This window comes from Macrotis lagotis, chromosome 1, assembly GCF_037893015.1.
Source record: "Macrotis lagotis isolate mMagLag1 chromosome 1, bilby.v1.9.chrom.fasta, whole genome shotgun sequence".
In the NCBI taxonomy this organism is placed as follows: Eukaryota; Metazoa; Chordata; class Mammalia; order Peramelemorphia; family Peramelidae; genus Macrotis; species Macrotis lagotis.
This window is the reverse complement of record NC_133658.1, coordinates 447,901,604-447,927,439: the sequence shown is the minus strand read 5'-3', so window position 1 is coordinate 447,927,439 and position 25,836 is coordinate 447,901,604. Positions and strand designations below refer to the sequence as shown.

At 32.7% G+C, this 25,836-nt stretch overlaps 1 protein-coding gene across 3 annotated transcripts in view; it reads right to left on the bottom strand.

The window, feature by feature from the left end:
* The window catches only part of TTC6 (tetratricopeptide repeat domain 6), a 248,960-nt gene that overhangs the window by 111,840 nt on the left and 111,284 nt on the right, over positions 1 to 25,836 (bottom strand). For all 3 annotated transcript variants that reach the window (XM_074213416.1, XM_074213417.1, XM_074213418.1), the window contains 4 exons: positions 24,809 to 24,981; positions 18,816 to 18,952; positions 5,534 to 5,703; positions 2,727 to 2,895 (listed from right to left, as the gene is read on the bottom strand). In XM_074213416.1, the coding sequence (XP_074069517.1) occupies positions 2,727 to 2,895; positions 5,534 to 5,703; positions 18,816 to 18,952; positions 24,809 to 24,981 (649 nt within the window). The remainder of the gene's footprint in view (positions 1 to 2,726; positions 2,896 to 5,533; positions 5,704 to 18,815; positions 18,953 to 24,808; positions 24,982 to 25,836) is intronic.

Below are 25,836 nucleotides of genomic sequence, written 5' to 3'. Positions count from 1 at the left end.
AATACAAAATTCATCGATTGGTTTATTAAAGGTATCTGTCATACCAACTTGTCTATATAATCCTAACTGCAATAAAAATGTTTTTTTCATATAGATATAGCAAAATATTGTCTTAAATGAAAAATATATTTAAGTTAACATGACAAAATTCCATTCCAGGTAGAGGGATAAAAAGGCCCTTTCTAATGTAACAAAGACTCTATGCTAATATTTGCTATTCTAAATATGAAGGTTAAGAAACAACCACAAGAGTGTTTATATGCCATTGTGGGAACTCAAAGAGCTTCCCTCCCCTAAATACCATCATATGGGAAAGCTATGGGAAATCAGAAACAGAGAAAGCAAGTAAGAAACATATCTAGATTTATGGATAAGGGAAAATTTAGAACCAAAGAAGATATAGAGAGCATTATAAACTGTAAAATAGATAATTTTGATTATATAAAATTAAAAAGATTTTGCACAAAAAATCAAAACAAAATCATAAGGAAAACAAAACTAGGGGAAAAATTTGCAACAAGTATCTCTGATAAAGGCCTTATATCTCAATATATAGAGAAAACTAAGTGAAATTTATAAAAATACAAGTCATTCCTCAACTGATAAATGGTCAAAGGTTATGAAGTCAGTTTTCAGAAAAAAAATCAAAGGTATCTATAGTCATATGAGAAAAATCTTCTAAATCTTTACTGATAAGAGAAATGAAAATTAAAACAATTCTGAGATACCACATCACATGTATCAGTGGTTGATATGACAACAAAAGGAAAATGTTGGATTTTGGAGGGAATGTGGGAAAACCATGACACTAATATTGATGGTGGAGGTATAAACTGATCCAACCATTCTAGAGAGCAATTTACACAACTATGCCCATAAAGTTATAAAATTATCCATACCCTATGATCCAGCAATTCCACTGCTCTGTCTATATCCCAAAGTCATAAAAAAGGAAAAAAAGGATTTATTTGTACAAAAAATATTTATAGCAGTTCTTTTTCTGGTAGCTAAGAATTGGAAATCAAAGGAATGTCCATTAATTGGGGATTGGTTTATTGTGGCATATGATTGTAATGAAATATTATTGTGCTATAAGAAATGAGAATTAGGATAATTTCAGAAAAACCTGGAAAGACTTTCATGAACTGAAGCACGTTAAAATGAATGGAACCAGGAAAATATTGTAAGCAGTAATAGCAATATCGTTCAATAAGGAACTATGAATGACTTAGAGCATACTATCTTCCTTCAGAGAAAGAATGGATTGAATGCAGACTGAAGCATGCTATTTTTCCCTTACTTTCATTTGTTCTTTTATTTGATCTTCTTGTACAAAATGACTTAAATGGAAATGTTTTACATAATTCGACATATGTAACCAATATTTGATTGCTTACTGATTCAGACAAGGGGAAATGAGAGATGGAGGGATAGAATTTAGAACTCAAAAAGATTAGAACAAAATTAGAACAAAAAAAATTAGAAAAAAGTTATCAAGATAATGGCAACAAATTGAGGACATGCCAAATTTCCACAGTCAGCTCTGGACTTTTATTAATACTGACTCCCAACCAGTGCTACTACTAGGAATCTTTATTCCTAGATAGCTTACTCCCACAATGAACTTCCAAAGCTTTATTGAAAAATTTGTATTTATTTCCTTTAATTTGTTAATAATGTAAAAAGAGTAAAAATTAAGTGGCTACCTCATGAAAAATAAATATGAATATAAAGCATATTCTAAAAGTTAAAAAAAAAACCTTAAAGACTGCTTCAACTTTTATTAGTCTTGGGTTGCTTTCATATGGTAATAGTAGCTGTCTTGTGACAATAGTACTTATGGGATTGGAGTTTGTGAATTCAAAACAACTGCAAAAACAGCTACTTTAAATATATATTTTAACTTGCTTTCTTGTTCTTGTCAATATGAGTTATTACTTTCATTTCAGACTCACAATTCAAGTGTTAGATATCACCTAGTTCAAAGTCTTCATTTAAAAGAAACTTTATCTCTAATAAACTGTAAGAGCATTAAAATAGAATCCAAAAAATATTGTTATAGCTTTTGTCTTCATCTCTTCTATAGTGTAACTTCACTTAGAATTACTCTAATGAAAAGCATGAAGTCACATATTTGAGAATGAACCAGGACACTCTATTCATCAAAATCAACGTTTAATTATCTTTCACAATCACTCTTGTGGTATTACAGAACATTCTAAAATCCTTCTTTCTAATGAATATTTTATAAGAATTGAAATAATTAATTTTACTAAACTAGGTATTTTAAAATCTGATTTCCCACTGAAGATTTCCTTTAAATCAGCTCTATAACTTCTAGACAATTTTCCCTGAATTTTTGTAGAGGCTCCCTCCTTCCCTGGCTCTTTTTCCTCTTTTGAACCTTTATACACCATAACAGAACAGATACTCTAAAACACAATGCTGAAGTAGTTTCATCACAAATCAAACTCTGGTTCATCTAATTCAGCATTTTTTCCCTTTGATTACATGGTAACTATTTTTTAACTGTAATTAATTTAAAAAAGACTATAACCTGAAAATCTCAATAACTTTTGCAATCTGTATAACCTTCAAATTAAAAATGTAAAAGTTAAGGATATCTTATTTTTACAGGCATGATCATGATCCAAAAATTTTATAACTATTTATTTTCTTTCCCAGGTGTTTAATTATCTTTGGTAAATATAAAACAAAACACATACTTATTTATTCTATTTTCGCTTAATCTTGCATAAAGGGTGGGGGAAGACCTGTCTAGTGCAAGTACACTTTCAAAATCAGCAACTGCCAGCCCCCATGAAGTCATTTCTGCATACAAGATGCCACGGTGTAGAAAAGCAGGAAGATTTTCAATAGTGTCATTGATGAGCACTAAAAAAGAAAAAAAAAACCATTTGTTTCACTTATTTAAACTCTAAGTAATCATTATGTAAATGAAATTTTGCTTTAAACTTTTTCATATTCTTTTAAATTTTTAATCAATATGAATAAAGATATCACACCCAATTTATAATGACCAAAATGGTTCTAAACAAATATTATTGAGTGAGAAAGCAAATAACGATAACACCTAAGAATAGCTTATCTTACTTTATTCCAGGGGAGGGAAAGGAGAAGAATCTGAGCCGTGATTTCACAAGTATAAAATAATTTCCACTATGGTAACTCCTTCCACTAATGGAAATCAGCAAGTACCAATACACTCAAAATACTAGAAATAATGTGTCAGGGCCAAGATTTGACTTTAAGACATCTTGAATCTAAGGCTTGCCCTCTGGGACAAATATATAGTTATTAAGGAAGTATTTCTAGATTTAGTGGATTTCATAGTTAGAAGAGATATTGGAAATCATTTCACAGATGAGGAAATTAGCTATTGTTGCTCAGGGTTAAATATCTTCCAATATGTCACAGCACCTCCTCATCCATAAGTCATAAGAAAATTATTCTAGGTTTTGTGGATCAGATAACTCCCTAAATCATTTCTTATAGTTTTCTCCAGTATTTGTCTGGTCAACCAGAGGACACACTGAGTTCAAAGCAAAGACATTTTAAAAAACAGAATAGTAATAAAATCACAACAAAATATTCTCTGCATTAATCCCAAACATGCTATCCTCTAAAATGCATACATTATCAATAGGAATACGTCTGTGGGAAGTACTATGACCAGGGCAACCATATAGAAAATATGTGGGCTCAAAGTTCACATATAAAGGCAATTCATAATACTGCAAAGATGTGGCAAGTACTTTTCTTAAACTCATTAGACCATTTGTTTAGGATCAAGCAAGAATGGAATCAATTATAAAGATGACCTCACAATATGTCCAAATGCAAGGAAGCCACTTCCTCAATTTTTGTGCCTGTGTGGACAATATCTTGCCTCAGAAGAAGGAATTAGAATTAGAATTAGAATTCCTTGGGGCAACTAACATCAGAAGGGTAGGAGGAAAGGAATTTAGAGGGGAGATCACATGACAAATAGGAAAGAAAATGATTATGGCAAAGGTTGAGGGTAGAATTGGACAACATAGTTTGGGACATTCTATATTGTCTGGTATATATTCTCCTGGGTGTACTTTCTCTGATTTCTGTTTTATTATGATTTTGATAAATTTTTGATGAAAATTCTCTGTTTTGGAATTGGTATAGGTGGGAAAGGGGTTAGATCTTAGATATAGAGCTTTCCCCTTTCTCCCAAATTAACAAGGTGATCATAAGTTAGAACCTGCTTATATTCTCTAGGTCAACAATATTTAAGGAAACATAAGGACAAGTAAGTAATTCAGATGTAAAATTGAAACTATTTTGGAAGCAAAGATTCATTTTTCAGTAAAGAATATAAACTATATAAACTATAAACTAGAAATTCAATTCAAGTTTCATAATGGAAGATATTTTGATAAAATTGTATTTTATTTCAGATTTCATCCATAAGATCATTGTAGAAACACAATTAGAATGATAGAAAAGACTTAAAAGATCAACTTTTAAAAGGCTAGCGGGAGCACCCAGTATAGTAGGAACCAACTCCTGTACTTCCTTTGAATTCTGGTGCTTAGAACCTTAAATACTCTTAAGAACAGACTTGAACTCAGTGTGATTGTTCTCATTTCTGGTTTGAGCTGACGTCCTATGTATTCTTTAGTCTATTTTAGTCAATATAACTTCCTCAATGTTGGTTTGTTGGTTTTTAACTGTAACTTTGATGAAGATGTGAAGTAGATATTCATGAGATGACTTTTTTATATATAATTGCATGGAACTAAGTTGTTATGTATAAGCTAATATTACTCCCTTTAAGAGTGATCTGAAAAAGTGGCATTGACTCTCACCTGAAGTATTGCATCTTTAGACTTTAATATTTGAATTGTGGAGGAGAGATAAATGTAGCCCAAGACCCCTCTTGGAATAGTTGAGAGTGGAAGCCAGGAACTAACAACATGAATCCTCTGTCTCCTCCCAAAATTAGAAAGGAGTGGACTAGATCCCAGATCAGATAAGCCATTCCTGCTCCACTAGAGTCAAACTCTCTTTATATTAAGACAGCAACTACAAATATCATACACTTGGTTGTAAACAAGCTGTGCAATACAGAAAATCATTTTGTGAATCACTAATTTTTTTTTAGGTTTTTACAAGGCAAATGGGGTTAAGTGAACTTGCCCAAGGCCACACACTAAACCTCCTGACTCCAGGGCCAGTGCTCTATCTACTGTGCTACCTAGCCACCCCCTGTGAATCACTATTTAACTGATTTATTTAAGAGAGTAAATTATAAAATATCTTACCATAACACATAGCCTAGAGTTAGTGCCTCAAACTTTTAGAGTGATAGGAATTAAAAAAAAATCAGAACTGTCCTGATATGTTAAAATTAAAAATGTAGTCTGGCCACTGTATATTAGTGCCCCCAAGTGAAAATAAAAAGCTAGACAACTACAAAAAATTATTCTATTTTGCTCAACTACATTTACTATGCAAGCAAAACATGAAGAAGTAATACCTGAAACGCTGAAATCCTGAAGAGATCTATTTGGGTTACTCTTTCGCAATATACAGGCTCTAAAATAGAATGCTAACCAATTAGCAGGATCTAAATGAATTGCAGCTGAAAGATCTTCAATTGCTTCTCTATAGTAGCCCCTTTTAAAAAAAGCTCTGCCACGATATGTCCTGGAATTGTGGAATTAAAGTTATATTTAAATATATAGTTCTCCTTTACACAAGATAATGATTACTTTTGCTTGTAAAATATTTTTTGTTCCTGAATTTTTCTCATAAGATAAAAATTTTATTGATATTTTTTGTTTTCACATTGCACTCATTTCTAGATTTACTCTTTCCCAAACACATCCTCCCACCCCAAAAAACAGATAAGCAAAACCAATGCAGTGATCATTTGTGAATGGGTGTGTAATATTCTGCTTTGATAATCTTCTTTGTCCACTTCCTATATACATATATATATATATATATATATATGCATACGTGTGTGTGTGTGTGTGTGTGTGTGTGTGTGTGTGTGTAAAGGGAAGCAGTAATGGAGAATTGAAGTGGAAGAGTAAGAAGAAGGTCTTTCTCTTTCTCTAGAAGGGAAATGCACATATTTATATAGATATATCAATATATGCATTTTGTATATATATATGTGTGTATGTATACATTCAAGACCCATTCCCTAATAGTTATTAAAAAAGAAAAACATCTAAGGTATCAATAGCATATGAACACAATGCTTTAAATCACAACTCTGGGAATCCTTTAAATCCTGGGAAAAATAAAGCAGAGAAAAAACTATAAATTATTATGTATAATATTTTTCTAAATATACAAGTATATATGTATGTGTGTGTATGGTGAAGACTAATAGCTAAATCAATAGATCAGTTGCTCTGTAGATCAATAATTAGTTTCCTTCTGAGATTACTTCCTCAACCTGCACTCACACTCCTGAGATTGGATCTTCAGAGGGCTGCTACAACTTAAATTATCCCAAAAGGCTATATTCCTGTGTTCTTGCTCTTGAGCCCCACCACTGTGCATTCTATTAACCATCAATCTCTGTCTTTTAGAATTTATGAAAATGGTATAGTAAGAATAAGATAAGATTTGAGATTTCATTGGCGTAAACTTCCCCTACCATTGCAGTTTGATGACTTCTCTGAAAATTACTGTCTTAAAGAATTGCCTAGAGCAATGGAGTCAAACTGATCCCTATGGACTACATTATTAGCAAACCTCAGATTATTTATTAATAATTTATTAAGCACCTACTATATGGTAGGCACTTGAATCCCCTAAGTGCTGGGGATACAAAGAGTAATAAGATAGTGTCTTCCCTTAAGGAGCTCTTACTCTAAAGGGGAAGGCAAAAAGCAAACAAATATGTACCATCAAATGATTTTACAGGTTAAATAGGAAGTGAAACTTGTCCATCCTTCTTGAAGACCATATTATCAAGGAGGTGATGCTATGACAAGCACATGAATTGGATTTAAATGAGGGGGGCTGTGCTATAAGTCACCAGCCTCACTGCCCTTCAGAGTCATCTGGATCCAGTGGCCAGATATGAATCAGGATGACTGGAGATGGCCCGATGAGAGGCAATCAGGGTTAAGTGACTTGTCCAAGGTCACACAACTAGTTAAAGTCAAGGTCTGAAATCGGATTTGAACTCCTCTTGACCCCAGGGCTAGTGCTCTATCCACTGCATAACCTAGCTGTCTTTTATTAGAAAGTAAATAGAGAAAGCACTAGAATTGAGAGGGGTAGGAAAAACTTCCTGTGGAAGATGGAATTTTAGTTGATACTTAAAGAAAATTAGGGAAACAAGTAGAAAAGAGATATAGTGAGAGAACATTCCAGGCATGGGGGACAGTCAGAAAAATTTCAGAGATGGAATGTTTTGTTTGATGAAGAGCAAATTAACATTATTCATATTTTATGGTGTTTTTATTCTGCTAAACCCTACATTTTAAATCGGTTTTGAGTTTGATACATCTGACCTAGATGCCAATGGGTAAGAGGGCCAATGTATCCGAAGTGAGATGGATGGTAAGATAGCTAAAAGGTATCAGAGGTGAGATGTGAATTCAAGTCTTCTTTTGAGGCCAGCCCTCTCTTCTATATTATGTTGCCTATTGTAAGAGCAGTTGGTACAGAATATTTGCCCCCCAAATCCTGGGGTATATTCTCCCTTAAATACATACATAGGAAAAGTAGGATCAAGCATAAAGTACAATGTAATGGGGCACATATGTAGGTGACACTATGTCAAAAGGGTAATTCATACTACTTAATGCTAGAAGTCCTTTCGCCTTTTGTAGGGTACTCATTCTATCAACTTCTGAGTGAAGCACTCAGTTGGGCTCTTTGAAATTGCTTCCTTCTTTGGGTGACCATCTGTCCATTTCCATTAGTCTCTCCTGGTTAATGACTAGATACACTGTTGAGTATTGTTGCAGTCTCTCCACTGATATGTTCAATGGCAGTGGAGGAGTGTGATACTCCCTTTGATTCACTTTTCCTTCCCTCCATCCCTTCCCTGTTTTCCCCTTTACTGTCCTCTGCTGTAGGTAAAAGAGTCTGCCTTTACAACTCATGAAATAATGAGCTTTTCTAAATGCTGTTTTATTTGTAGTGTCAACTTTTGTTGTATCATTCTCAGACATGTTCAAATCCTTATTTGGAATTTCCATGACAAAGATATTGGAGTGGTTTTCCATTTCCTTCTCTGGTTCATTTTACAGAGGAAGAAATAGAGACAAACATGGTTAAGTCACTTGCTACTAAGTGTCTGAGGTCAGATTTGAATTCAGAAAGATGAGTTATCCTGACTCTAGGTCTAAAGTGTTAACTACCTGTCCTCAAACATCTATAGTAATATAAATTCTCTAGAGTAATTAAATATTTGTTCATAAATTATGGAGTGGTGGAAAAAATTCCTTAAGACCTTTGTAATTTGAGTTCTTATTGGATAAAGGAATCAGGTTTTAAACATGTTGTTTATGTATTAAAATCTAATCATGCCAACTGATTCATTCATTATTTCTGTGCTGAACTCTTTTGAGTCATTTGAGTCTTCTGTTTTTACATTAAGTAATATGGGGGGAGCAGTTCTGAACATACCTGACTTTAAAATATTTAAGAAACTCTGAATTTCTAGTTTATATGTTTAAATATTTTTTACTATGTACATTTTTTAATATTTCATATTTATTATAGTGATTCTAACAATGGTCTGCTTATCTGTGCTCTCTTCTGAACTTCTTTCTGCTCTCATGCATATTTTAATGATTTGATACTTTTTTCTTTCTTTTCCTATCTTTTTAAAGTATCACTATTAGCACCATTACTTCTGACTATGCTCTCAAAAAAAGCAAAAACAACTTTTCACCAATAAGTATAATCATGCAAAATAAATTGAAAGAGACATCAACTAGAACTAAAATTGCATTTCATTCTGCACATTTAGTCTACCATCTTTGTACATGAAGGAAGCATGATTCTTCATCAGTCTTCTGGAGTCATAATTGATGATCTTAAGGGTTTTGAAATTGTTTTTCTTAGCATTATTATTGTAAGTATTATAGAAATTATTTTATTGTTTATATTCACCTCATTATATATGCATTCGTGTAAATCCTTACAGTTTTTTCTATATTCATATCTTTCAATATTTCTTACATAATTTTCATATTTCAAGACATTCATATACTATAACTTGGATCTGCCATTCCTCAGTGGATCAATGTCTACTTTGTTTTCAGCCATTTTATATAACAAAAAGTCTTGCTATAAATATCTTTATAAATATGCTTTCTTTTCCTCTTTTTCTGATCACTTTGAGATAAAGCTTAGTAGAAGTTTTGCTGGGTCAAAAGATATGAATAGTTTTTGAATATAGTTCTGAATTATTGTCTTAAGTGATTGGATAAATTTCCAGTACTACCAAAAGTACAATAATGCACTTGTCTTCTGATAGCACCTCCAACAATTGACATTTTCTTTTTTTATTATCTTTGCCACTCTCATAGATATGAGAAAGTACTTTTTTATATATTAAATTTGCCTTCCTTTTATTAGTGTTTTGCAGTCTTTTAAAATACCTATGACTGTTGATAACTAGGATTTATTCTCTTAATTTATATCCTTTGACTATTTATCTATTGGGGAAAGGCTCTTGTTCTCATCTTTGCATCAGTTCCCTAACTATTTTAGAAATTAGACCTTTATTAGAGAAATTTGCTACAAAGGTTTTCCATATTAACTTCTTATCTTCTCCTTCTAACTTTATTTGCACAAAACTTTAATTTTGTGTAATCAAAATTGCTTATTTTAACTATTATCCTCTCTAGTTCTACATCTCATGTGAGCAAGACATCTTTCCCCTAGCAGAGTTGTGAAAAGAACCTCTTTCCCTGATCCTCTAATTTGTTTAAATGATATTTTACATCTAGATTTTTTTAATCAGCTTATTTTGTAGTTTATTGTGGCATATATTGTAACTATTGGATTAAACTTCATTTTTAATCAGTATTGTTTCCACCTTTCCCAATCAACTCTTTACCCCAGGAGCTGAATTGATTGTTTTGTCAATGAAACTGTGAACCTATTTTGCCCCACTGATCAACTTTTCTATTTTTTTAATCAGTACCAAATAGTTTTGGGTAATTGTTGTTTTCTGGTATAGTTTAAGATTCAGTACTGCAGATCCCCTTTTAAAATGAATATTTCATTAAAATGAACTTGTTAAAATGAATATTTTCCTTGTGCTTCTTAACCTTTTGATCTTCCAGATGAATGTTACTTTTCCTAGTTCTTTAAATTAACTTTTTAGCAATTTGATTAGCATGTCACTGATTCTATGATTTATGTTAAGTAATATTGTTATTATATTGGCAGCACAGAATAAATATGAACAATTACTATATATCTACTTATCTAAGTATGTTGTAATTTTTGTAAGAAATATTCTGTAATAAAATTCATGTAATTTCTGCATATGTCTTGATAGTTAGACTCATACCCAAATAATTTATACATTCCTTAGACACTTTGAATGGAATTTCCTTTCATATCTCCTCTGGGTTTTGTGGGTAAAACATAGATAAACTGATACTTTTCTGGGTTTATTTTATATCTTTGTATTTTATTGGCAATTATTTGAATTAATTTTATAGTTGAATCTATAGGGCTAAGCAAACCATATTATTTTTCCTCTTTATGCTTATTCCTCAATTTCCTTTTTGTCTTTTGCTATGGCTAGCAATTATGTAACAATGAAGATAGTTTCAAAGGACATTATTTCTTTACTCTGATTTTATTGGAAAGACTTCTAGCATTTTAATGTTACAGAGAAGACTAGCTGTTGGTTTTTATGCAGATAATATTATGAGTGGTCCGTTAATAAATTTTTTATATTTTAAAATATGGATATTATTTTGTCAAAAGTTTTTCTGCATTTATTAATGTAATCTTGTGGTTTTCAAATACTTTTGTTATTTATGTGGTGCATTACTTTTCCTAATATACTTTTCCTAATACTACATTTCTGGAAAATCCATCCAAGTCATGGTGTATACACATTTAATATGCTGCTATAATATTCTTGTTATATTTTATGAAATATTTTATATCAACTAATAATATTTTGCATTTATATAATTTTTAAAAGTTTGCAAAATGTTTTACAAAAATTGACTCATTTTCTCCTCACAAGTCTGGAAGGTAGTTTCTATTCTAAGAATTTTCTATTCTAATTCTGCAATTTGATGCAGAAGGAGGTTACATGACTTGCCCAGGGTTACCTAGCCAAAAAAGTGACTGGTTAGATTGGAATTAAGGTCTTTTTGATATGCAGTTCAGTGCTTTGCCACCTAACTCATTACAGAAATAGTCTAGGGTTTTCTTTCTCTGCTTTATATTTCTTTATGTTTTTGGTAACCAGATTGGATGTTTCATAAAAGCAGTTTATTTTTTTAAAAAATCAGTGATATTGGAATTAATTTCTTTTTTAATGATTGATAGACTTCACTTATAAAAAACTACTTGATGCCATTTTTCCCCCCTCACTGGAAGTGCCTAAATTAAGATGTTCAATAACTTTTTTCTGAGTTTGGACTATTCATATCTTCCATTTTTTTCTAATAATAATCTGAGAATTTTTCATTTTTGCAAGTATTTATTTGTTTAAATTATTATTTTTATTAAGCTTAAGTTAAGTTTATTGTTATATATTGGGAAAATAGTTTCAAACAATTCCCTTATTTTTCTAATTTACCATGAATTCTTTTTATTTTTGATATTTAGAATTTGAAAAACCTTTTAAAAATAGAATTAATTAGCAAGTAGTTTCTCTAATTAGTTTTTGAAGCTCTTTGTTTTTTCTTTTCAATTTTGATTTTCTTTTGATTTTTTAGAATTAATATTTTTTGTTTCATTGTATATTAAAATTTGTTGCATTTTTATGTTTTAACTATATGCCTAATTGATTTGTTCTTTTTTAATAATATATTTTAGAAGATTATTTTTCTCTAAGGATTGCTTACACTGTACATTAGAAAACTTGTTTTCATTGCCATTTTCTTTAATGGATTTGTCTACAATTTATTTTCTGAACCACCAATTCTTTAGAATTAAATTGCTTAGGATCTACTTAAGTTAGAATTCTTTCTTCAAAGTTTCCTTATATTATTTAATTTTTGTTGAGTTGTGATTAGCAAAGATATGTTTAATATTTCTGCTTCATTTATATACTCCTACCGATTAGCAAATTCTTTTCTATTCTTATTACTTGCAGCTGACCTCCATAAAATTCCATTCAGATTTTTTTCCTCTTTTTCTTAAATTTTTTGGTATCTGAGTGGGAGCACAGAGATTTTCCAACTCTTGTTATGGTTGTGATGTTCATTTACCTATAAAATTTTATAACTTTTTCTTTAACTAGTTAGAAAGTATTAGCTACATATATTACCTATTGTTATTTAAATATCTATCTATCATACCTTTAATGATAATTGTATCTTCCCAGTTTAGTTTTTTTAATCCATTTTTTGGTTTCCTTATCTGAGATCATCATTGCTACCCTTATTTTTATTTGATTCAAGTGTAATAGATTCTATCCCAATCTTTCCTTTTAATGGTATGAATTTTTGAAGTTTTTTTTTTTTTGGCAAAAATAGTTGTATTTTGCTTTGAATATATTTTATTTTCTTTCTATGTTTTATAGAGGGGTTAATGTTCATGTTCACTCATTTAATGATTAATTCTGTATTTCATTGTATTATAAAAATAGTTTTACTTTTCTTCCTCCCAGGTTGCAAAGCAGAATGAGTTGGAGATAAGAGAAGGAATCTGATCAATAATAGTAATCTACTATTGAAGTTGTGTATCTCTTCCGCTCTGCCCCAACTTAACAAATTCCTGAAACCAATTTCTGTTTATTATTTTTCCTTTCTCCTTCTTACATTTTTCCTCCATGATAAACTCTCAAACTAGTTTGTTTTCTGTGTGACTATTCCTTCAATGGATCCATTTCTCTCTATTATGTTGCTTTCTTCTTTTCCTTTACCCACTTGGGTCGCTGTTGAGTTTAATATATTTTTACGCCAAACTGCATGTTCACTCTAATTTATCCAGTTTAGAAAAGAGATCATGAGAAGAACACTTATTTAGCATCATCCCCCATTTTTGTATATTTTTCTACTTGTGACTCCTTTATATGAAATATTAGTTACCTCTTTCTCAATTCTTTCAAAATATTATTTCTTGTCCCCATTAATTTTTTCCTTTCTTAATTCTAATAAAATAGAACAAAAAACATTCTCGGGTTCTGTATTTCTCTTAACCTTCCCTGCGGCCTTATGAGACTTTGGGATTTTGAAGGAATGCTGGCATTACAATTTAAGGACTTCATAACCATTTATCTTTCTATTTGTTCAAAAATAAATCTGATTCAGCATTTCAAAGTTTCTATTTAGCTGACATTTTCATCAATAATGCTTAAAAGGTTCCTATTTTGTTTCCCTAAGTTATATTATATTCAATTTTCATGGAAAGTTGAAAAGCTTTATGTTTTGCTTTTTGTAATATATTCCAAGATTTTCTCTACTTTAAGATGGTTAAAGCTAAGTCTTGGTGATCATGACTGTGGCTCTTTGGTCCATGATCTCTTTGTGACTATTTTTATTTTTATTTTTACCCTTGATTTGGGAGCTCTTAATCTTGGTTTAGATTCATGAGTATTTTAAAATTGGGATTTTTTTTAGAAGATGACTTTTGAATTTTTCATTTTATTCTTTGGTTCTAATAAATTTGATCCTTGTTTTATGATTTCTATATTTCTTGTTTGGTCATGATTTTCAGAGAGTCTGATATAATTTTTTAAACCTATTTTCTAGGTCAGCTTTAAAAATATGAAATACTTTACATTTTTCCTGTTCTCCAATCTTTTAATTTGGTTCTAATATTTCTTTTTTTTTAATCTTCTGGTATAATTAAAGTCTATTTCCTCCATTCTGATGTTTGGAGAGTTCAATATATAAGAACATAAAATCATAAATAAAGCAGTTTTGAATAAGATCTTCTATATCATATTCTTAGCAAGTTTTCCTTTTATTTTTTGCCTTTTGAATTATCCCTTCATTTCTTTTTTTGGAAATGGGTTTTTTTTGTAAAGTTAAATTTTTATTGTTGTCTTCTGTTTTTTCATCATAGTTATTCCTAGTTTCTTTCCCCTCCTAGAGTTCAATCATCATATTTTTTTTAAGTCAGAAAAGAAGAAAAAGGGAAATCAATAAACTGATAAAAAAAAATCCTAAAATATTTGCAGTATATTCAGTGATGGTCTCCCACCTCCACAAAGGGTTAGCATGGGGATGCCCTCTCATATTTTTTCATTTAAGTCATGCTTGATCTTTAAATTTCTTATTAAATATGTAATAAATATATTTGTTATATAATATTTTCATTTTTGTTAATGTTTGTTATATTGTTATATATTTCTTATATATTAATATTTCTCATGTTAAAATAGCTTAGATGTGATTTTTTTGTGGGAAAAGTGTTTTGTAATTGTTTTCATATAGTTTCTGGATTTGCCTTGGCAGATAAATTACCAAGTATTTTCTTTTCTTTTATTTTTTTAGAAAGATTTTATTTATTTTGAGTTTTACAATTTTTTCCTCATTCTTGCTTCCCTCCCCCACCCCCCACCCCCTCACAGAAGGTATTATGTTAGTCTTTACATTGTTTCCATGGTATACATAGACCTCAGTTGAATGTGGTGAGAGAGAAATCATATCCTTAAGGAAGAAAAATAAAGTATAAGAGATAGCAAAATTACATAATAAGATAACTTTTTTTTTCTAAACTGAAGGTAATAGTCTTTGGTCTTTGTTCAAACTCCACAATTCTTTCTCTGGATACAGAGGGTATTCACCATTGCAGATAGCCCAAAATCATCCATGGTGGACATGATGGAATAAGTAAATCCATCAAGGTTGATCATCACCCCCATGCTGCTGTTAGGGTGAACAATGTTTTTTCTAGTTCTGCTCATCTCACTCAGCATCAGTTCATGCGAATCCTTCCAGGCTCCCATGAATTCCCATCCTTCTTGATTTCTAATAGAACAATAGTGTTCCATGACATACCTATACCACAGTTTGTTAAGCCATTCCCCAACTGAAGGACATTCACTTAATTTCCAATTCTTTGTCACCACAAATAGGACTGCTATGAATATTTTTGTACAAGTGATGTTTTTACCCTTTTTCATAAACTGTTCAGGGATAGACCCAGTAGTGGTATTGCTGGATCAAAAGGTATACACATTTTTGTTGCCCTTTGGGCATAATCCCAAATTTCTCTCCAGAAAGGTTGGATGAGTTCACAGCTCCATCAACAATGTATTAGTGTCCCAGATTTCCCACATCCCTTCCAACATTGATCATTGTCCTTTCTGGACATATTGGCCCGTCTGAGAGGTGTGAGGTGGTATCTCAGAGATGCTTTAATTTGCATTTCTTTAAAAAGTAATGATTTGGAGCAATTTTTCATATGACTATGGATTGCTTTGATTTCCTCAGCTGAAAATTATCTTTGCATATTCTCTGACCATTTGTCAGTTGGGGATTGGCTTGTGTTTTTGAAAATTTGGCTCAGTTCTCTGTATATTTTAGAAATGAATCCTTTGTCAGAAATACTAGTTGTAAGAATTGTTTCCCAATTTACTACATTTCTTTTGATCTTGGTTACAGTGGTTTTGTCTGTGTAAAATCTTTCTAATTTTATGTAATCAAAATTATCTAGTTTGTTTTTAATGATGTTTTCCATCTCTTCCTTAGTCATAAACTGCTTCCCTTTCCATAGATCTGACAGATAAACTACTCCTTGATCTTCTACTTTACTTATAATATAGTTTTTTTTATGTCTAAATCCTGTATCTATTTTTATCTTATCTTGGTACAGGGTGTGAGGTGTTGGTCTAGTCTAAGTTTCTTCTATACTAACTTCCAATTTTCCCAATAGTTTTTATTGAAGAGAGAGTTTTATCCCAATAGCTGGACTCTTTGGGTTTATCAAACAACAGATTACTATAATGATTTCCTGCTATCGCATCTAGTCTATTCCACTGATTCACCATACTAAGTATTTTATGTTGATTATAACTAAGTGAAATTTCTCTTTCTATCTCTTGCTTTTGGGCTTTGTTGGTAATGTATAGAGGGACTGAAGACTTATGTGGGTTTATTTTATAAGCTGCAACTTTGCCAAAGTTGCTGTTTGCAATAGTTTTTAGTTGATTTTTTAGGATTCTCTACGTATACCATCATATCATCTACAAAGAGTGAGAATTTTGTTCCTAATTGTCTATTCTAATTCCTTCATTTTCTTCTCTTATTGCTAAAACATTTCTAATAAAATATTGAATAATAGGCAACTTTGTTTCACATTTGATCTTACTGGGAATGCTTCTTATTCCCATTACATATAATGCCTACTAACTGTTTTATATAGATCCTTCTTATCATTTTAAGGAAAACTTCATTTATTTCTATGCTCCCTAGTATTTTAATAGGAATTGGTGCTCTATTTTTCAAAGGCTTTTTCAGCAACTATTGTCATAATCTTATGATTTCTGTTAGTTTTGTTATTGAGATGATCAATTATGCTGATATTTTTCCTAGTATTGAACCATTCCTGAATAATATAAATCCTGTCTGTATCCTAGTGATAACTTGCTGTAATCTTTTTGTTAATATTTTATTTAAAAATTTTGCATATATATTAATTAGGAAAATTGATCTATAATTTTTCTTTCTCTGTTTTTACTCTTCCCTGATGTCCTAAAAGGGATTTGGCAGAATGTTACCTCTTTTCTGAAATAGTTTATATAGAATTGGAATTAATTGTTCTTTATATGTTTGGTAGAATTCACTTGTAAATTCATCTGGTCCTGAGATTTTTCCTTAGGGAGTTCATTGATGATTTGTTTTATTTCTTCTTCTGAAATGTGGTTATTTAAGTGTTTTATTTCCTCATCTGTTAATTTAGGCAATTAAAATATAGAAGTACTTTTTCTGTCATCCTCTTCTGTGATCTTCCTTATTTATCTCTATGTTAACTTTCTATTATTACTGCTTTTCTCTGACTTTTCTTATTCATTTTGAGTTCTATTCCTGGGCCACAGGGCACTATTCCAAGCTTCTTATGTGTTGGGAGGGACCCACTTGCAGATCTTCCATGTTGGGAATACTAGCAGCTTTGCAACAGTTGGGCAGGGGGTCTGGGCCATTTGTGTTGGAGTCCTCCCAGCTGACCTGCTGTGTTGTTGGTCAACTGAGTTTGGACCTAGGGGCCTTTGCTATGACTGAGAACTTCCAGCTGACCTCCTCCTCCACTCCCCACCCACCATGGTGTTCCCTGCACTGAGTTCTGTGGGGCCATATTCTCCCTCAACCTTAGGAGGGTTGTGTGCATCTAGGATGACACATCTTTTTTTGAAATTTTCCCCACAAAAATGCTCCACTCTGTTCTTTTGTGGGTTTTGTTGTCCCAGAATCAATTTAGAAGCTTGATTAATGTTTCTGTGGAAAGTCCAGGAGAACTTAGGGAAGTTCTTGGCTTCTCTCCACTATCTTGGTTTCATCCCTAATTTATACAGCTCTTTCCATACTTCTCTGTAGTCATCACATATATTTCTCTGAGACCCTGTGCTGGAAATATTCCCAATAGTCCTAAGTCTATTCTAAGTGCCTATTTATCTCTGTCTCTTTCTGTCTGCCTCCCTCTGACAGAAGCTGAGTTTCTAGTCTCCTTTCCTTTGAGAAGTTCTTTCCTTTCTAGTCTGTGATATGGACTGCACTTTTCCCAGCTGTAATTTTCTACCCTTATTTCTAGTTCTTCCTTTTCTTTATGTGGCTGGGTAGAATTAATATCTACCATATCTTATGGAATAGGTTGTATGAATAGGTTATAGGTAGGATGAGTTCCTGTCATTGGGAGGGGGGGTGAGGAGTTACACAACCATAATTTGAAATACAAACTTGAGAGTTTGCTTAAGTCTACTGCAGCAAATGTTCTTTGAATAGATTGGGAAGGTGGGCTACTGAGGGGGACTGTTATGAATTTAAGTTGTTTCGTGATGATTTTACATTGTTTGGTATTTTTGTCTCATCTTGTAGATTCAAATTTTGATACTCTATATTTTGTATATGATTTCTTTTTTTAAAATTTAGAACATAGAGAAGTTTGTATAAAACAACTGTTTTGTCAGTCATGAACCTATATGAACAGTTTTAATAAATTACCAACAAGTTTGCATTGATTCATACATGATGTCCCTTGTATGTGAAGTTAATATCATTGATAGTATGGGAATTTTCCATTTTATCTGTTGTTGTTTTGCTTTTTCAGTAATGATGACAGATTTTAATTGCTCAATCTTTCTAGCTCTCACCTGGCTTAATTCTCACTGTAATACATGACAAATTTTCCTAAGAATTAAATTTAGTAAGATATTATAGGTATAACAGGGGAAGACAGCTGAGTCACATAGGTACTGAACAAATGATCTTGACTTAATTAGTTGTTTGATTTAACCATCTAAGCAATGTGGTCACAAACATCTTTTACATTTTATGTTAATTTTTATTCACCCAAAATTTCACTGTAATTTTTCAAAGAGGAAGAAAGAAATCATAATTATATGGAATATTTCTTAATTTACTTATTTTGATATTGCTATGCAGCAGCCACTAAAATGTTACATTTGCTTTTACCTTGCTTGAGCATTTTTGTTGTCAAATTTCAACAAAGAAGTCAAATCTTGAATAGTTGTAATCCAATTGGAATTTTCAAAATGAAACATGGCACGTTTTAATAATGCATCTGTTCTTTTTGGGTTAAAATAAATACACTACATTGAAAAGGAAGAAGAAAGGACATAAAATACTAATTATCATGAAAACCCTTTATTAAAACCAAAAGGTATTCAAAAATAATTCACTTTTGCATTAAGAAATATTTTTCAGATGAAAGGTATAAAATAATACTCCTTAGAGTTATTTATTAAGTTATAGTTGAACAAATAAATCATTATTTTGGCAGTACTTAAGGCACATAAAGGAGTGGGATCTCGAACATACTGCTCAATCTCTGATTAAAAACAATCCTGTAAAAACATGATTCTTTGGGGAAATTCTAAAATGAAAAGATTTTTATGGGGGAAAACTGAGGTGTAATTATAATAGCTAAGCATTTTGCCTCCTATTTTACCTTAATCTACTTTTAGCTTTCTTTAGCCCCAGTTCTAGACCCTCTGTCTCATGTCTAGTTTTCTCCTCCTTTGCTCTAGTCTCTAAATAGGAGGTTACCCTTGGTCATCCTTTCTATATGGGCCTATCTCAAATAGCTAAGCATTTTGCCTCCTATTTTACCTTAATCTACTTTTAGCTTTCTTTAGCCCCAGTTCTAGACCCTCTGTCTCATGTCTAGTTTTCTCCTCCTTTGCTCTAGTCTCTAAATAGGAGGTTACCCTTGGTCATCCTTTCTATATGGGCCTATCTCAAAATTGCTATCTTCAATAGTTTGCCATAATCTCTAAGGTCAAATCTCTAATCTTTAGTTTCATCTCTGCTGCCTTAAAAACTTGCCCAGATCTTCCCAATCCCTAAAAATCTTCACTCATTCATCCATGCCATTCCATCAGGCTCATCCTCTATCTCTCCTTCCTTTCACTCTACTAAAAATGCTCTCTCCAGAATAACTAATACTCTCTTATGACTAAATCCAGTGGCCTTTTCTCAGTCATCCTTCCTGATCTTTTTTCACCTCTTGACTTTGCTGACTAACCCTTGCTCCCCTCCCTCTCCCCCTCCTGATTCTCCCCTCCCTTCTTAGCATTGTGCCGTGCTTCCCCTGTGCTAGGCTGGTGGGAGCTTAGGAAGGAAGAGTCAAGGCATATTTGTCTATATATCAGTTTCCTTTCCTGGATCATCATCCATGTCCTATCCCTCAAGGGTGAGTGCACTATGGTTCTCTTCTTTCAGTCTCTCAGTGATTCCATGTATTCAACATTCACCTCTGTGTAGACATCATGGACAAACCTGACTCAAACAAATTTTCTGTTTAATAACTGAATGACACAAGACACTCACACTATTAACAGTTAACAGAAAGACATTTATTAAGTCATTGTATAGAAAGAACATATATATATATATGTTATATAATAATATTTAGCTTAAGTAAACTTTGTTCTATCCTGCCCTTCAGGAAGCATCTTGTTCAATTCAGCAAAGGACAGCCAAGAAAGGTCCAACAAGTTTGAATGGCAAAGGGGGCACCCACAGGTGGGTGGTCCTTTGGGGAACCAGAAAGATACAGTAATTTGGCCAGAGGTTGCCAGGAAACCATCCATCAAATTTTAGCTTGGTCTTTCTTGGCCCTGGGCCTAAAAAAGCTGCTACCATGTGCCTTACAGGAAAAACAAAAATCTAGCTTAATTCATTTGGAAGGGAGAGGAAGAGGGAAAGAAGCATTGAAATCTGGATAGTAGATTGGCATCTGATCATTGGTAACTTTGGAAACAGCAGTCTCAGGTGAATGAGGAGAGGAAGGGAGGGGAAGTGAACTCCCTTTCCCTCTGTTGTATAGACACCAGCAGAAGGGATCCACCTCCTTTAGGTGCTCCCGAACCTGGGAGTTCTTGCTGCAAAATAAGCTTCTGAAAATAGTGGGCTGCACTATACACAGCCTCTCTTTCATCAATTTTAAAATATTTCTTGTGAGGTGTCATCTACACTTATACAAGGATATTGATTCAGCAATTGTTCAGATTTAGTTTATTCCTCTGACTGATCAATTAATAGAATAATTCAAATCAGAAGTCTGAGGGAGAGGGGAAGGGAATTTCTATCTCCACCTTTATATTAATTTCCTTTTTACCAAATTACTAGTTCATAGTGTAGGAGGCTGATCAAGGATTAACTACCTTCATTTTTAACTAATTTAATTTTATCAATTACTTGGATAAAGTATAGCTATCATGTTTATCAAATCTCCAGATGACACAAAGCTGAGGAAGACATGAAGGATGGAAGAAAAACTTATACATGCTAACAGCATTTCAAAAAATTTTGAAAAGTTAAGAGCTTTGGACTTAATGTAATAAAATGAAAAATGTGAAGTATTATACTTAGATTAAAAAATAAACCTAACAAATATAAGAAAGAGATTTTTCAATGAACATACCAAAAGTTTAAGAAGTACATTGGATTGTGGCAATAATAAAAGATAATGTACTTTTTAGATTATATTAATAAAGTGTGCATCATTTGCCTTAGACCACATTGTTGCTCTCAGTTCTGGGCACCACAGTTTAGACTTTAAGAAGTAGAAAGCATCCAGAACATGAAGGATCTTGAGTTCCTGCCATAAAATCATCATCATCATCATCAAACCTTTATGACTCTTTATGACCCCATTTGGGATTTTCTTGGCAAAGATACTGAAGTGGTTTGCCATTTCCTTCTCCAGTTCATTTTACAAATGAGGGATTGAGTCAAACAGGGATAGGTGACTTGCCCAGGGTCATACAGCCAGCGAGTGTTTGAAATCAAACTTGAACTTAGGGCTTGAGGCTTTCTGACTTTAGCCTTGGCACTACATCATTCAACTGCCCATCATTTATATAGCACTTGCTTTATGCCAGGCACTATGCTAAACATTTTACAATTAATATCTTGATCCTCATTACAATCATGGGAAGTGGGAAGTATCCTTTTATAGATGAGGAAATTGAGACCAATGGAGATTAAGTGATTTGCCCAGGATCATACAGCTAGTATGTGTCTGATACCATATCTGAACTTCCTGACTCTGGAGTTGGCATTCCCACCTACCATATGATAATAAGTTAAAGAAATTGAGGATATTTAGCCTGTAGACAAATCAGAAGCAATATTTAAGAGCTAGTCACGTGAAAGAGGATTTAAGACTTATAAAGTAGCTTTGTTCTTAGGCCTAAATGAAAAGCAAGATTTAAGTTTGATGACAAGATTTGAATCATTCCATTAATCAATCCGTCAGAGGAATAAACTAGATCTGAACAATTGCTGAATCAACATCCTTGCATGAGTGTGGATGACACCTCACAATAATAAATAAATAATATAATAATAAAACTGCCTAGTTAAGTAGTAAGTTTCCTGACACTATGGCTATGTAATATATAAATTACACAGATAGACAGCCACAAACTCTTGCATAAAATATAATGATGGATAGAATATCCATTATCCATAGTGTTTGCTAGTTTGTATGTGGGATACATATACACACACATGCAGAGAGTGTGATATATATATATATATGTATGTATATATATACATACATATATATATATATATATATATACAGAGAGAGAGAGAGAGAGAGAGAGAGAGAGAGAGAGAGAGAGAGAGAATAATGTCCACCTCTTTGAATCAAGAAGACTGGAATTCGAGTCCCAGTTTTGACACATACCTTCAGGCAAGTTGGTTTCTCTGAATACCAAAATTGCTCAAGAGTTTCCTCATCAAGATTTTTGCATAACAATAAAATCATGCTTCAGGTCCAAAATATATTACTTATTCCCAAGCCTTGTGAGAGGCTTCTCATCCTAATGAATGACCACCTGAAATGTCTTTAAACAGATTCCATCTCTGTGCCATATATGAGAAATTTGTGAAGGTATCCCTGAGTTGAGGGGTGCTAATTATAATACCCTAAGACTCCAAGATGATGAAGAATTCATTAGAAAAAGAATCTCCTTCAACAAATGTGATAAAATATAGATATTGAAATAAATTTAAAAGTTGGGCACAAAAAACACAATGATGGAGTTATTTGGTATACTGTTTTTACTCATAGATGATTTGCGGAACATGAGGGTTCTACAGGTCTGGAGAAAGTATACTTGGATAAGAAAATCAAATGACATATGTAAAGGTAATGGTGTTTGTCCTTCATTCCTTTTTTTTTTTTTTAGATTTTTCAAGGCAATGGGGTTAAGTGGTTTGCCCAAGGCCACACAGCTAGGTAAGTATCAAGTGTCTGAGGTCGGATTTGAACCCAGGTACTCCTGACTCCAAGGCTGGTGCTCTATCCACTGCACCACCTAGCCACCCCTGTCCTTCATTCTTGAAGAGATCCATGACATTAAGGACGGAATGTCATGATAAGCAATGTGGATTGAATTTGAGTGAGGGTATGATGTGCTCAGTCACCAGCCTCACTTTCACATCTGGAACCATCTGACTCAGTGACCAGATATGAATTGGGACAACTGGAGGTGGTCCTGGATGCAAGGCAAGGGTTGAGTGACTTGCCCAAAATCACACAGTAAGTGTCTGAGATTGGATTTGAACTTAGGTCCTCCTGACTTCAGGGTCAGCATTCTACCCACTGTGCCATCTAGATGCCCTTATTCTAAATGAGGAACTAGTCACTTTGGGAGTTTATAATGTGCTTTTGTGATGTGCTATTAAGCTAAAGTAAACATAAGATAAATAATTTTTGTGAATATAATCATTTATATGCTGAGGTAGAACTAAGGGTTTTGCACTGAGGATTAGAATTCAGAGTTGAAAAGAGATTGATGACTACCTTCTCTTCTCCCACCCTCTTGTCAAAGACTGAGAATAGTGTCTGCTAGTTTGTATGTGGGATACATACACACACACACACACACACACACACATATGGGGGAGAGAGAGAGAGAGAGAGAGAGAGAGAGAGAGAGAGAGAGAAGACACAGAGACAGACACATAGAGAGACAGAGACAGAAAGACAAAGAGACAGAGAGAGACAGAGAGAGACAGACACATATGCAGATGCAAGACAGAGAGACTGAGAGAGAGGCAGAGACACAGTGACAGCGACAGAGACAGAGAGAGAGACAGAGAGAGAGACAGAGAGAGACAGAGAGACAGAGAATCAGATGCAAGACAGAGAGAGACAGAGACAGAGACAAAGACAGAGGGAAGAGAGACACACAGAGACAGAGTGATGAGAGAGAGAGACAGAGACAGAGAGTGAAAGAGAGAGAATGAGAGGAAGAGCTTTTCATCAGCCTAATAATGGCAGAAGGCAGAAAGGATGAGAGCTTGTAGAGGGTGAAGCAGGTAGGGAAAAGTAGTTTTCCATAGATACTACTAAACTTTGTACAGGGACCTCAGCTAGAGTCCTGTCTGTGAAACTACTGATAATATGGAAGAGAATGAGGATTTTTATGTTTTCTTTTACAATTGACCTATGTTTGTAAGGAAAAGGAGAAAAGCTGGCATTCTTCAAAACTGCCCCTAGTTACTAAGGCCCAAACACCTAAATAATAATTCAATATCAATATACTGAAAGACAGCTACTGACAATAAAAAAGGACTATCAATTTATTATTCAAACTTCAAAACATCAACTTACAAAATACCTATTTCACATATAGATTTTCAGGAAGTGTCCCATGCTCTTACCATGACAATGCCATAAAAAGATATGAAAGATGACACTTAAAAAGTTGAATTAAGGGGCGGCTAGGTGGTGCAGTGGATAGAGCACTGGCCTTGGAGTCAGTAGTACCTGAGTTCAAATCCGGCCTCAGACAACTTAATAATTGCCTAGCCATGTGGCCTTGGGCAAGCCACTTAACCCCATTGCCTTGAAAAATCTAAAAAAAAAGTTGACTTAAAAAGACAGAACAGAAAAATAATAACAAGATGAGGTAAAATTTACTTACTTTAGAATAATCATCCATGGCCAGTAATCTGTTCTCTGTTTCCAATAGTTCAGCTCTCTTGAAATAAATGTCATCATCATTAGGTCTACACTTAATTGCTTGGGAATAATTTAGCAGTGCCAAGGTAGAATTACCTCTTTTCTTAAAAATTTCAGCCTTTGATAAATAAACATCTAAAGATAATAAAATAAGGCAAAATTCAATTCTTCAATATTTTATTCACCAGTAAAACAATTTCCTAACAATAATATCTTTAGTTACTTTTCCTTAAAGAATTCTAAATTTAGAGGCTTTTTTAGGGAGTGAAAGTTGTCCCATTTGTCCTCCTGTGTTTAATAAACTACTCACTAATGTAATTTAAAAGTTCAATTGTTTGTTATATATTTCAAAGAATAACCTGATTTTGAAGTCATAAAATATAAATATAATGTTGGTTAGATATTATATTAGTAAAGCCAATGTTTTATTCTTAAGATGAATAGAAGACAAAGGTTATCTAAATAATTATGTTTTAGAAAAAAAAAAACTAAACAAGTGATAAATGAGATTCCTAAGAAAAAACCAGCAGGATCAGATGGATTTATAAGTGAATTTTATCATACATTTAAAGATTATTAATTCCAATAGAAATTAATTATTTAACACAACAGGCAAAGAAGGAGTCCTACCAAACTCCTTTTAAGAAACAATGATGGTGCTCATAACTAAACCAGGAAGAGCAAAAACAGAATAAGAAAATTATAGAGCAATTTCACTAATGAATATGGAAGCAAAAATCCTAAATAAAATACTAGCTAAGAGACTACCACAATATATCACAAAGATTATGCAATGTAACCAAGTGGGATTTATATCATGAATGTAGGACTGGTTCATTATAAAGCAAAACTTTTTTTTTTTTGGCAAACAGGCTTCATTTTATTAATTCATAGGAACTCTTCATCCAGAGCCAGTAAAAGTGAAAATCAGAAATGAAAGAAAAATAAAGAAGTGTTTCCAGATTAAAGGCAGCTGTGGGGCAGTGAAGG